We start from the raw sequence: 13,259 nt of genomic DNA, 5'->3' as shown, positions 1-13,259 counted from the left end.
CTGCCCTCTCAGTCAGAGGAGCCAATGCAGGCAGGCAGAGTGTGAGATTTGTTTTTCTCCCCACTCCACCCCATATCGTCTCCCTTTTCCTGCCCCTAGCTCTTTTACTTGTTGCACGAAAGGTCCAGCACTGTATTGAAATAAATCATCTCCCACGACCAAGACAGATGTGTGTGCGTGTGTGTGCATGTGTGTGCGTGGCCTAGTGAGACCAGTGAGGGCTCCCTCATGGTGGTGATGGGTGTTTTGTTGTGAGCATGGCTCCGGGACTGCCACCCTGCTCCAGCATGTATGTGTGTATTATTAATGCCTCTGGCTGTGACCTGCCCACACTGTTATCAGCATGATTTATGCTCTCCCCTCCACTCTTTGCTTTCAGCTTCTTGTCCTGTTCCTGTTCATTTAGATGCTTTGCCTTATTCGCCACTCTTTGCTGTAGTCGTTTTTCCTTTTTTCGCTGCTCAGTGCATCTCATGATGGGTAGGTGTGTGTGTGTTTGTCCATACCTATGTATTGTGTGTGTGCATGTAGAAATAAGACACAGCCCTTTTTTTGCTGTCCTTGGTGTCAGTGACACAGCATTAGAGCTTAAAGCAGCTCCTCAATCATGTGGAAGCTTGTCCTTTTGGCCCATTTTTAACTGGTATTAAAAATTAAACGCATATGATGATGCATGGACACTCTGTCCTGATGATGCACGATGATGTGGGATATCAGGCTACATGTCCAAATATACCCTCCCACCATCCAAGGGGAGCATTTTTCTTAAAATTTCACTGGATTCAGGTTTTATTCTTTATGTGTGCCGCCTCTTCTTTCTCTAGTATAAATTGCTAAGCGGTGCTGAATACCAACTGGCCTTTTGTACGCACTTAAGATCAGTGATGCACCAGTGTTGGAGCCTGCAGGTGGTGCTTACCACTCAATTTACCACTCGACCACAGCCAGTGATTGCCTGAGTAACTTGTCCCAGAATTTCCTCTTAACATAACAACACTTTTTGGCAATGTTGTGGTTTTATGTAATAGCTTGGTGACCAGTGGAGAGTGTAGAATGGTGGCTGAGGATTTATTATGCAATTTAGTATTTATGTGACTAACATGCTGTATGCCCCCAGTCGAACTGAAGTTTAAGTCCTCCTCACTTTTTGTTTAAGGACACCGTGTCCATTTTATTAGGTACACCATTACAACTGTTCTATATTAAGTCTGCCTTTATGATGCCTATGTTCTCCAGTGTCAAAAATATTGTCACAGAGGTGTTAGTGAAATCATATGTTTTAGCATTGAGTTATATTGAATTGAAATATCTTTTTACAGGTGCACCTAATAAAGTGTCCACTGACTGTATAAATAAAAAAAAAAAACAAAAACATTTTTTGGACATTTGTGGAAAACATTTTTCTGAAGCTTCAGGCCTCTGTGGGTGGTTGGCACCTTGGCAGCGGGTGACTGACATTTGGAGGTCAGCGTTGTGAGGTGATGTGCTGTCAGCTTCCACAGTGGGCTCCCCACTGGAGCAAGTCGTAGCCCTGTAGCCTACGAGGGTTCACACAAAAGGTTTTTTCCCCTTTTTCAACAAGCCCACATGGTGTTGGTAATGTGCTGTTAGAGAAATCTGTCTTTACAACCTTCAGTACCTCAGAGGACCTGATGTGCTCTTAACTCTGTACTGCACTCAGAGAGGGAGAACTAGCGGCCTGTCCTAAGTACTTACTAGAGCTGTGTCGGTAAATCAGCCAGGCCAGTATATCGGCTGATATTATCTTATTGCAGATGTATCACTATCTGTGTAAATGTGTCCCGAAATGTAAGACATAGCAGTGCATTAAATGTAAAACTAGGTTTCAGGGAAATTCAGAAACTTTACACATTTTACACACCACAGAGCAGTTGGTTTTTCAACTATAGAATATCCCCAAAAAACTAAGGAATTCATATCAAAATTGATGTTTATGTTTTGCTTTTGTTAAAGAAAAATGGCTGTTTTATAATTTATGGATTTTTTTTTTTATCACTCCTAAATTTTGGTACTGGCCTCAAAAATCAGTATCTACAGTAGCTTCCCCTCAGAGAGTGGATGTTGGTTAGCCTAGCTTGCTAAGGTTAGCACTGATTCCCACTAGATGTTTAAAAAATTAATCAAGCTTCAGTTTGTTTGATTTGCTAATTACAATTTTGACACAAATCAGTACAAACGTCAAGGATATGTATGTACTGATGTTAAAAAATAACATCTCATTTGAGTCTGATTAGTGTCCCTTCAGACAGCTGTAATACTGTTGGGCACCAGACAGGCAGTGTTACAATACTCAGACTGAAGGCATTGTTTTTTAAATGTTGCATATTTAAAAAAAAAAATGGAGTAGGAGTTACTTCATAACATGTTTACAGAGTGGAGGTGGTGAACTAGCTGAGGCTGGGCTGAACCTTGTGAGCAGAGGACCGGCAAAGGCTGCTGTGACAAACGCTCATTTCAAGGAGAAATCTGATTGTTTCCAATACAGTGCAGCGGTAGTTACGTAACCTCTGTACACCGAGTTCATATGGAAGATCTGCCACATCAGAGCACACAATACCACATCACTATTGGACAGACTTGCCACAAGATCATGAGACACAACTCTGAACATATTTGTGATACCAAGAGCCATTTTACAATTCAAATGATCATTATAAATTCATGTGTGTTAGGTGTCTCTGTAAGAAAAATAAAACCTCCCCACTACACAAAATAAAAGATAAAGGTAGTTGAACCACTAGTAATCATTTGAACTACTACTTCATTGTATTGATTCTCCAATAAGTTGTTGTAATTTTACTATGGCCTGTTAAGCTGTGCAATGTGCTAAGGAAATTACAGTCGTGATGAAAATATTCTTGATGAAAAAGTTTCCTCATTAGATAAAAGCATATAATGTTTTTTTTAACCAGGAACTAAATCAGCATCATTATCTAACATTACTTACTCTAACAATAGTTTTACACACATATACAGTTTAATGTTCCCTAGAAGAAAAACTGTTATTTTTGTATACATTTTTCCCGTTGGTATCAATTAAATAGTTAAATGTATTTGTACTGTGATACAACATAATGTGTAAAAGAACAGAAAAATCCGCAGCGGGAGAGATTAAAAAACCCAAGCAGCTTGTAGAATTAAAAAAAGAAATCAACCAAACTAACCAACCTCACAAGCAGAGACGCAACTAAATCGAATAACATAAATCAAAGAGTGATAAAATACAATAAGAAATGCTGTAACAGCCACAAAATGTACAAACAATGGGCTCGATAAATAAATTGGCTCCGGTTCAGAAAATGAAATCATTTCTCAGAAACTGTTACTGGAAGGAGAGTGAAGCCGTCCCGCCTCCCTGTCTGTCTCTGTTGTGTTGCAGTGGTTCGATACTTCAGTGATATTGCTCTTTCTGTTTTTCACAGGTGGTGCTGAAGATAATCAAGCACTACCAGGAAGAGGGCCAGGGCAGCGAGGTGGTTCAGGGCGTCCTGCTGGGCCTGGTTGTCGACGACCGGCTGGAGATCACCAACTGCTTCCCCTTTCCCCAGCACACTGAGGATGATGCAGACTTCGATGAAGGTAACTGAGAGCAGACTCCCCTTTCTGTTTATTCTATTGATCCTCCCCTGCAGCTGAAAAAAAAAGCACGCACCCACACACACAATATAACATCACAACAGAGTCTGCAATGAATACCTGCTCCGTACAAAATGCCAGTAAAACATGCTTTTGGATGGAGCATCTACTCTGACGAAGGCTGGTAGATTAAAGAGATAATATTTGAATGGTTTGATAACCAGAAGGCTTTGGTATTTGCTTTGTTGTGAAACTCTTACTAAAGATTTCTGGCTTTTTTGTCATTTAGAGACATTTAGTGTCGTGATGAATTGGAAATTTTGGATCACATTTTCAATAAGCACTGAATACTTGAATTGATAAACCAAATGGCACTGAAAATGTTTAGTTCAAACGTTTGAGTTTTGTTTTGTTTGGATTTCTTTGTATTATGCATTACCACTGTCCTTGACAGGTGGGCTGAAAAATCAGCTTCAGACAGTGCATCAAAATGATTCATTTGAAAAAGATAATACCAGTATGAACATAAGGTGCTTGAATGCCACCGGAACTGGCTCTTGAGAGGAGGCAAAACTGTGCCTCAGAACAAATGTTATCTTAACAGGAAACAATAAAATGCTAACTTGTGTGTTAGTTCTCATGATGTGGTTTTGAGAGATTCTCAGCCCACTAAAATTTCCACAATCCTCAAAGCAACAATAGGACTATTGATGCAAGAATCCAAGGTGCAATCACATCAACAACTCACTGAATGTCACTGATTTTTTTGGAGGTGTGTGTGCGAAAGCTGTCTCCAGGCACACTGTTCAGGACAATGCTGACTTTTAACTAAGCTAACTAGGTGGTGGGTGTCCTAAGCTGTCAGTGCCGGGGTCGATGTGTGAGGGCAGCGGTGCAAGGGTGGAATGGCTCCAGTGTTTGGCTTTCACGTGGGTGGTGTGAACGTGCACTGGGTTTGATTTAGTTTTCATCTGCACTAGTGCGCGGTGCCTTCCCCCTCCTGCCTCCCGTCAGCGTTCATACAGATGCCATGTCCTCTGACCTCAGCCTTTCCTCTGTCAAGCCATGTTGTTACCCGGTCCTTGTTAGCACAACAAAATCCGCCACAAGTCAGGCTGAAGGATGGGTAGGTGAGCAGATGTGGGGAATGAAGGAAAGGGAGAAAATCCTGCTCTAACAGGCCTCCACTGCTAACGAGCAACTGTCAAAAATTCTGCAAGAGACACAAGCGCCAGTGGTGGCTGAAGGTTGTTAGTGGCAGGAACAGCTCACTGTGAGCGCATGTGTGTCTGTGTTGGTGAGAGTCATGGCTTGTTGTGCTTTTGACTTTTGATGCGCTGGATTTTTCTTCTGTCACTCTCTTAGTTAACAAGGGCTTCAATGAGGAACGCTTTGCCATGAACCACTGGAAAAATGTACAGAGCTACAACATAACTCCTCTCAAGGCGACAGACTTCAGGTTATCTGTCGCTACGGAAGCAAATTCCAAATGGAAATGTTTTGCTAGTGAGTCATGTTGTGCGAGCTGTTTGTTGTCGAAATTATAATGGATCGAGAACAGTGCAGCATAAGGGAGACAACTCTGTAAACTGCAGAATGCCTTTGTCTCTGCTCACAAAGTGTGTTTATGCTACACTCACAATTTCACCTACTAAATCACAGCAATGGGAAGAGAGTTAGAGAAGCAAAACATGAAATGGGTTTTATGCCTGTACATCCTGTACATTTGGTCATTTTGTTTTCATACTTCATCCGGATTTGTCTACCCACGCACACAGCTGACCAGCCAGACCACTCTTTTCTCTCTCTCTCTCTTTCTATTCCTCTCTCTCTACCCTTATTGTTAGTGTTTCATCTGTGCTGACATTGGGGCGTGATGCCCTGACCTACTGCTGATGCACAGCACGCTGAACAGCAGACTTTCGTTGCAGTGTGAATTGGAGTTTGAAACAATCATGTTTCTGTGGACGATCTGTGAACCTAATGTCGGAGACATTGAAATTCTACAAGATCCAAAGTTTAACTGTGAAATCGTGGAGCTCGTATCCACCTCTCTCAGATGCTGCCATGCACATCTACTTGGTTGATCAATCAATACACATTTACACATCAAACATTGTCTACTGCCACATCAGTACTGACAAATAAGGGGCTGTGATGCTGTGTTTTTAACAGTGCCCTGAGGAGAACAGGGTTCTTAGTGAAATACTGCAATATCACGCTCGGTGTCATCCGTCTAAATCCAGTATTTTCAGCAGAGCTAGACGGGTGTATGTTCTTGGCAAGGAAACAGCGTATTGCCTTAAACTAGGAGTAGTTATTGTAGGAGCCAGTGTGCTTTGGAAGTCGTTGCTCCCACTTGTGTTGTTGTAACTTGTGCTGGGTTGACTGCTTGTGGGAGTAACGTTTCAGTCAGCTCTCTGTTATTCTGTACCAGGCTTCTTTTTTTTGGAGGTGAATGGCCTGAAGAAGGTATATGATTGGGAAACTTTGCAGGGTTACAGCACACACTCATGCTAGAGGCACAGGAGGAAATTTGGCCAAAATCTGTTTTTGACAGTTGTATCAATTTGTGATGAATTTTTCGCTGAGTTTGGCTGCCTCTGTTTTTTTTTTCTATTTTGTATCACTATCTTTGACCCTTGTATTGACTTCCTGATACATATCAGTTAATTGTTACACTCGTAGATAAAGGTCGAGATTTAGGTGCAGAAAGACTCAGCAGAGCAGCATGTTCTCTATTCACCTCCAATCAGGCACCCTGAGCGTGTTTGGTTCCCAGGGTCTGCATGTGCGGGTATATCTGTCTCTGCTGTGCGTTTGCCTGAACCAGCATTGTCTGTGTGTATGTACCTGAATGCCTGCTGGAGGCCCTTCAGATCAGAATTACTACTCCAATCTATTTCTGGAGCAAAGATGGACAGGATTGGCAGTGACATGACATTGTGTGTTTTTTTTTTTTTGTTTTTTTTTTTTTGTGTGTGTGTATTTGAGAGAAAGCAATTGTGTGTGCGCGCGTGTGTGTGTGTGTGTGTGTGTGTGTGCGCGCGTGTGTGTTTGAGAAAAAGTAATTCTGTGTGTGTGTGTGTGTGTTTGAGAGAAAGCAATTCTGTGTGTGTGTGTGTGTGTGTGTGTGTGTGTGTGTGTGTGTGTGTGTGTGTGTGTGTGTGTGTGTGTGTGTGTGTGTGCTTGAGAGAAAGCAATTCTGTGTGTGTGTGTGTGTGTGTGTGTGTGTGTGTGTGTGTGTGTGAGTGCTATGCTGCTTTTTCATCAACAGGTGCCAGTGTGGAGCTGTACTTGCAGGACAGCGCGTGGCAGCAAATGTGACCAATATGAGTGAGAAAAAGGTAGAGAAAGAGTAATCGAGTGAGCACAGCAGAATCAGCCTCAGATAAAAAAGAAAAACCTTGGCTAAACCCCAACCCTCCTATTGGCCATGTCCTTGCATGCTCCGTCCTTGTATCACTGGCAAAATATATGGAGAGATTTGTTGAACTGCAGTTAGTTATTCTCTAGGCATTTTGTGCAATAGGCACACTAGTAGCATTTTAATAATGTGCCTTGGCCCTCGCCTTTTGTTGTGATATCAGCAATAATACAAAGAGCTATCCTGAATGGGCTTGGGCTCTGCAGTGGGGTCCACTGTAGAGAGATTATTAAGGACAAGTATTTTACATTAGACCTTGCAAGGTAGTAATTGTGACCCTCGTCCACTCTGACACACACACACATATACACACACACACACACACACACACACACATGCATTAAAAAAACGCACCCTCTGCTGTTATTTTACTAATTCAGGATTAGCGTTTATCAGTTGTGAAAAGGATTTGTTGCACAGGGGAGGTAACTTTTCAGCCTCTTTCTCTGATGCCTCTGTGTGAGGGTGTTGCGAGTGTTGCTGACTCCACTGAGAATCAACATCTTACTCTGCAGCTTTCAGCTCATTGTTTCACAGTGCCGGTCCATATGGTGGCCTCCCTATGGCTCTTGCCCACCTCTGCACTCTGTCAACACATCGTGTAAGTTTATTGAAAATGTCACTGCACTTCAAGTTTTGACAACGTGTGGGCGTCTACTTTTTCTTGTTTCATCCTTGCATGTTCTGCCATGCACCTGTCTAATCTTATACAGGTTTACAAAGATTTGTTTTTTAATTTTTTATACCCTCACCAACCGCTATCATAAAAAACAAAAACTGGGGGCAGCTGCTCCCATCTTACTTGCTCATGCAAATGGATTGCACACTGCACAGAGTTCCCTGCCCACTTCCGAATAGCAGAGAAATTATGTAAGTGATGTAAGAGGCTGGAAAGAAGAGCCCAGATATTTTTCACTGGAGGTGATACACCAGGACCAAAATTATAAGGGAAGTATAAAAACAAGTGAAAAGGTAAATCATCATAGATCATGACACTAGGAAGCCATTCCTTGCTGTTATAGGTGACACAACAATGCAGTGAATCACAAAACAATTTATGTTTCATTTATTTTGGTTTTCGTAAAAGTAGGTGAACAGAATTTTATTTTCTAATACGAGTTTGTTAAAGAATTGAACTGTGTCTCAGTGCAATTCCCAGACTTCAATAGCATGATTGGGTTGCCTGTCTGACTTGTAAGGATGGATTGTATCACACTAGCTGTTGCTCAGTACCAATTTTGGGAAGTATGTTTGATATTCAACCCATGTCACTTGTATTCAGCAGCAGCAGGAGGAGGAGGTATCCTGAAGGTAGAACAAAATTAGCCTGTTCTTTTCTTTTTCTTCCTTTCACCATCTAATACTGCTCTCTCTTTTCCCTTCCCTTTTTTCTCTAACCACTAATAAGGTAAAAGAGCTGCCTCCGCCCTTCCACCATTTCCCTTCTTCCTTCTCAGCAATCACTGACGCAGCTTCCTTGCTTTAGCACTTTTCACCATCTCTTCTTTTATCTTTCTCTTCCCTCATTCTCTTCCAAATTGTCTCGACCTACCCCCTCTACCCTCCTTCCGTCCCTGCCACTACCATTGGTGGATTAATTAAGCAATATACTGTTGGAAAGAGAAATTATGTAAGCACCCAACCAATGTCCTGTTGGTAATTATGTCCTGGGAATGAAGCATTCATTTTATAAAAATTATGTACTGAAATAACCGGGAAAGGGTCTGTGTTTTCTTTTTGTGAAGAGAGCAGTGCCTCAATGACAGTCCAGGAAAACTGGACATTTGAAGTTATTATTTGGCTCTGCTTTGAGGGAATACAAGCACCACAGTGAAAGCAACCACACTAACATTTGTTAATGATGGCATGCTCTTGATATTTAGACAAAAATTTGGCTTTTGAGGCAGTTCTTATATTGTGTGGATAAAATAAATTTAAAGTCATATCCCATGGATGTTTTGTGTGTATAATGTGCATGTTTGTGTACATATGTGCGTGGGTTTTTTCCCCTTGAAACTATTTTTTTTTTCCTTTTTTTTTCTTACTGCACAGCACTTCCTTCTGGCTATCCTGCTGCCCCATGCCAAGCTACTAGCTCTCTGCCCAGCACAGGTGGTAGGGGCTGCCAGGCCCCCAGTCTGGACTCATGTTATGCTTCAGATTGGCCCAGAGAATGGGAACAGTTGTCACACTGGTGAAACAAACAAGTTTTAAGGGTGCTTGGTTTGTGATGTGTTCTGATTCAGTAATTACAGTTTTTTTTAATTATTATTTATTTATTTTTATTTTTGCGGCCAGGACTTGTAGACAACGCATGGCGGTCTTTTCTTAGCCATTTGGACATTTGACATGACAAGATATAACAAGGTTGTTGCCTCTTCACTCCTAACAAGACAGTTAATTAAAAAGAGCACAGAAAGTTGCTCTTGATGTATAAACAACCTGTAGTCATTAACGAGGTTGATTCTGCTGATTGGCACCCTCTTTTCAGTTTGTTATTTGTTGTTTGTGTCACTCCTGCTGCCACTGTTGGAATTACTCAGCAAAGCAATTACACAACTTCAGATTGAAGTGACTATGGTTGGGCTGTGCAATAAAGACTATGCCTCCCTGCAAAGGAAAACTGGCTGCTGATCCTGAAGCACTACAACAAACTGGACAGCTAGAGCAAGTCCTTCTAAAATTTGCAATCATTTACACATTTAGTGATATGTAATGTTGAAAAGGTACCAGACTCACAAAAGTCTGTTGAACCATGACCCCCTGGGTTGTTGAAACCGTCTGAGGCCCTTGAAACGGCTCCATTGAAAGGCCTTACACACCAGTGTTACATGCACAGCCGAATACGTTAATTTCAAACGATACTCTGAGGTTGTCAGGTTACATGTGCTGAGCGATTGAACTCTAACAGAATGTTTTTTTTTTTGTTTTGTTTTTTTTTACATGAAGACAGGGAACCGTTTATTGTTCATTATGAGGCATTTTTAGGATCATCAGCATCCAACCATGTTTCAGCGTCTGTCTACTTGACATTAACTACCAGGACTTGTTGGTACTCTTTAAAAATTAGAGTCCATTCTTCCCGCTCCCTGAACAGTGCACCTTTCTCCCAGCAAACATTTGGACTTGTCAAACACAGGCGTTCCAATAACATTAATCATGGCTGCATTCCATTTCTAGGCGTTCCAAGTCCAAGGCCCTGCAATTGTGCGTGCTGGCTCCCTGGTACGGTGCAGTGACACCTAAATGGAACAGAGCACTCGTTAATGTTATTAGTTACACCTGTGCTTGTCCCGCTTGTGACACGTCAAAAATATCTGCTGTGAGAAAGGTCTGTACCTGCTGTGCCTCTGCCTGCCAAAAGACTCGAAACATGATAAATCCACTGCAATGTTTAACAGTGTGTGCCCTGTGCCCCCCCCCCCCCCCCCCCCCCCCCCCCCCCCTTATTTACCAGCTATACATTTTGTGATGGTGAGTTTTGTTCCATCAGTCTGCAGCACTTACACAGCTCCAGAAAGCCTCTGCTCGATCAAAGTGCGGTGTTGCATACTGAAGGTAAGGTTGCCTTCTGGTGGAACTACAGTGTGGGTCATGCAATATAAAACTATGAGGGTGCAGTCTGACTGAAAAATGTGAGAATTTACATATCTTGCAAAACAGAATTTATCATGCCACATGCTCTGTCCTTTTTAAATGTACCCAAAATTGGTCAGCACTAAACAAACAGCTGTGGCTATGTGACATCAGTATCTGACTTCTCTAATCTACTGTACTGACCCTTCGCAGATGTTAGTATGGCTGTGATGCAGAGGCTCAAGCCACTGACACAAACTATTAAAAGTTTTTTTTCCCCCAAGGAGCTGTGTTGCAATAAATACCCTTTGAGTTGAGAGAAACTGCTGTAAATGCTGTTCTATAAATACTAAAATATGTCTAAAGCTGTAGCCACTGCCTCACACCATTGATAGACAGAATAACACCTCAAATGAGGTGAGTATCTATTCCTACAAGTGATTCTCATACTGATACATGTGTTGGCTGATTTATTCAATTAAGTACTTGGTATTGGCACTGAAAGTGCCACTGGTACACCACAAGCAAATGATTAAATTCTGTTATTTACCACTAAGTCTAATGAAAACAGGCATGTCTAAATCACTGTTACATCTCCCCCTCTTATTTGTGGTCTGCTTTTTAAGACAAGCATGACCTTTCTGTCTTCGAAAAGACAAAAGCAATTTTCTGGGTAGAAAGGTCACTTCATGGCTGTGGAATTTTTTTAATTCTAAAATTGGTATTCAACAATTTGCCTAGTCTCTAGTAAATACAGCTTCAAATAAAACTAGTTAATCACAGCCTCTCCTTGGTCTTTTAGTGAGTGTCCGTGATAGTGATAGAGGAATAAACAGCAGCTGGTGGAAGGAATTCTTATTAAGTGGTGTGGAAATCTCCTCTGCTTTGGCTGCGGCTGGCAGGAGAGCTGCAGCACCTGCTTCAGATTCTTTTGGCACTTCTCCATCCATCATTGTCCATCCACTGGTCCTTGACACCTCCACTGAATATTCTACATCTCTTGAGATTGTGGTGGATCCCAGTCTCCTTGCCTTCGCTTTATCCTTCTTTCCCTTCATTTTCGTATGGCCCCTTTGGTCTGCAGATGTTTTTTATAATTTATAAGCTAGCTACCTTGTTCTTTGTGATATCCAAGAAACCAAAGTTGAAATGGACTCAAAGCCAGACTGAACTATATTTGGCCAAGAGTTAACCTGTTCCATACCAGGCTCCAGCAGAGTTTTGCTGCATGGATAATTTGAAGGTGCTCGTCAGTGTTATGTTGAAAACCAATTTCTTGTTTAAATTTAGCAAGAAAGATGTTTGCTTTTAATGATTTGGTGCTCCTCAATTAAAAAAAAAGACAAATTTGTCTCTCTTAAATTGTTTTTTTAAGTGAGACACCTCCATCATGAGACCTGATTAATGCAAACCTGAGGAGGGGATTTTCTCTCCTTTAGCCCTAAGTGACTACTCTGAATTTCTCTCCCAAGTAACAGCAAAGTGAACGCAATTTTTTTTTTTTTAATGAACCAAGGTGCGCTGCAGTTCTTAAAGAGTTAAGATTGTTCACAAGAGGAACAGCGAAGGTTGAGACATGAAATTCTATGTGGGTGTATATTTTCCAACAATTTCTCCAGAATGTTTTGCTAAAAAAAAATAAATAAATAAGTTAGTTAAATTTAAAAAAATCTTAATCTTCTTAAACCAAAGCAAAGAAATGGAAGTGAAAACACAAACAGAACTAATTAAGACCAATTACATCAGCAATCTTCCTCCGGTAGGGTCTGCAAGGTTAGTCCTCGGTTTTGGGAGCTTTAATTGTCGTCTGTGGCAGACATTTTCACGGTGGGTTAATTGAAGTCAGGGGGATTAAAATGCCTCTGCCAAGATCTCTCTGCTCTTTGCTGTAAATACACTATTCAGTATGTAGTGAGACGTGTGTGTGTGTGTGTGTGTGTGTGTGTGTGTGTGTGTGTGTGTGTGTGTGTGTGTGTATAAAAAGTTGGCTCTCTCCCGCTCTAAGGTCTTCCTTGGGGTTAGCTCTTCAATAGATCACTCTACCTGCCCCAAATGGGAAATTGATTTCCTCCATTTTTACTTACTCTCCCTCAGTGAGGCTAATTAGAAATCACTTGGCAACCCACCCTTAAGGGAAAAATAAAGATATGATGTGCACTGTTATGTATTTGGATTTGTGGGGGCACCTTTCCCAAGCTCTAAAAGATTCTCATTCATTGTCTTTTGCTCTTTGTCCCCAGTCGCTCACCTTTCCTCTCTCCTCCTCTGTATCTCTCTGAGCTCTCTGTCTCTCTCTCACTGTACTGTAGATCTGAGACTGGCTGTTAGCAGCGAGCTGCAGCAGTATCTGCTTTTGAATGCTCATCCGCCGTTATAAATCAAGAGTGTGGGTCCCCCGGGTGCCGTCACCATTGCCATCAGTTCCACTGTTTTATTCATCTGCTCCTTTGTCTCATCACGATTCTGCCCCACATTAAATTTTGTGTGTGTGTGGAGGTGGGGTCAGAATGCATTACTGCAGACTGCTGCTAATCCAGGTGGGCTGTAGGGAGTAGGAGGAGGGTAAAAGGTAAGGACAGAAGGATGTGACAAGGATGAGATAAATGGAGAAGAGGGTTGAGGGTAGCAAGAGAAAGGGGAAGGGAGGGATGAGGAGATG

General features: G+C 41.8%; 1 protein-coding gene across 1 annotated transcript in view; it reads left to right on the top strand.

Moving 5' to 3' along the window:
- The window catches only part of LOC139612690 (eukaryotic translation initiation factor 3 subunit H), a 51,167-nt gene that overhangs the window by 4,491 nt on the left and 33,417 nt on the right, over window positions 1-13,259 (top strand). Inside the window, exon 2 of the mRNA XM_071468525.1 lies at window positions 3,444-3,600. Within this exon, the coding sequence (XP_071324626.1) occupies window positions 3,444-3,600 (157 nt within the window). The remainder of the gene's footprint in view (window positions 1-3,443; window positions 3,601-13,259) is intronic.

Source organism: Trachinotus anak, unplaced genomic scaffold (assembly GCF_046630095.1).
Source record: "Trachinotus anak isolate AG129_WGS33_773 ecotype Australia unplaced genomic scaffold, CSIRO_AGI_Tana_v1 ptg000032l, whole genome shotgun sequence".
Classification (NCBI taxonomy): domain Eukaryota; kingdom Metazoa; phylum Chordata; class Actinopteri; order Carangiformes; family Carangidae; genus Trachinotus; species Trachinotus anak.
The sequence above is the reverse complement of the archived record's forward strand: the minus strand, read 5'-3'. Positions and strand labels throughout refer to the sequence as shown.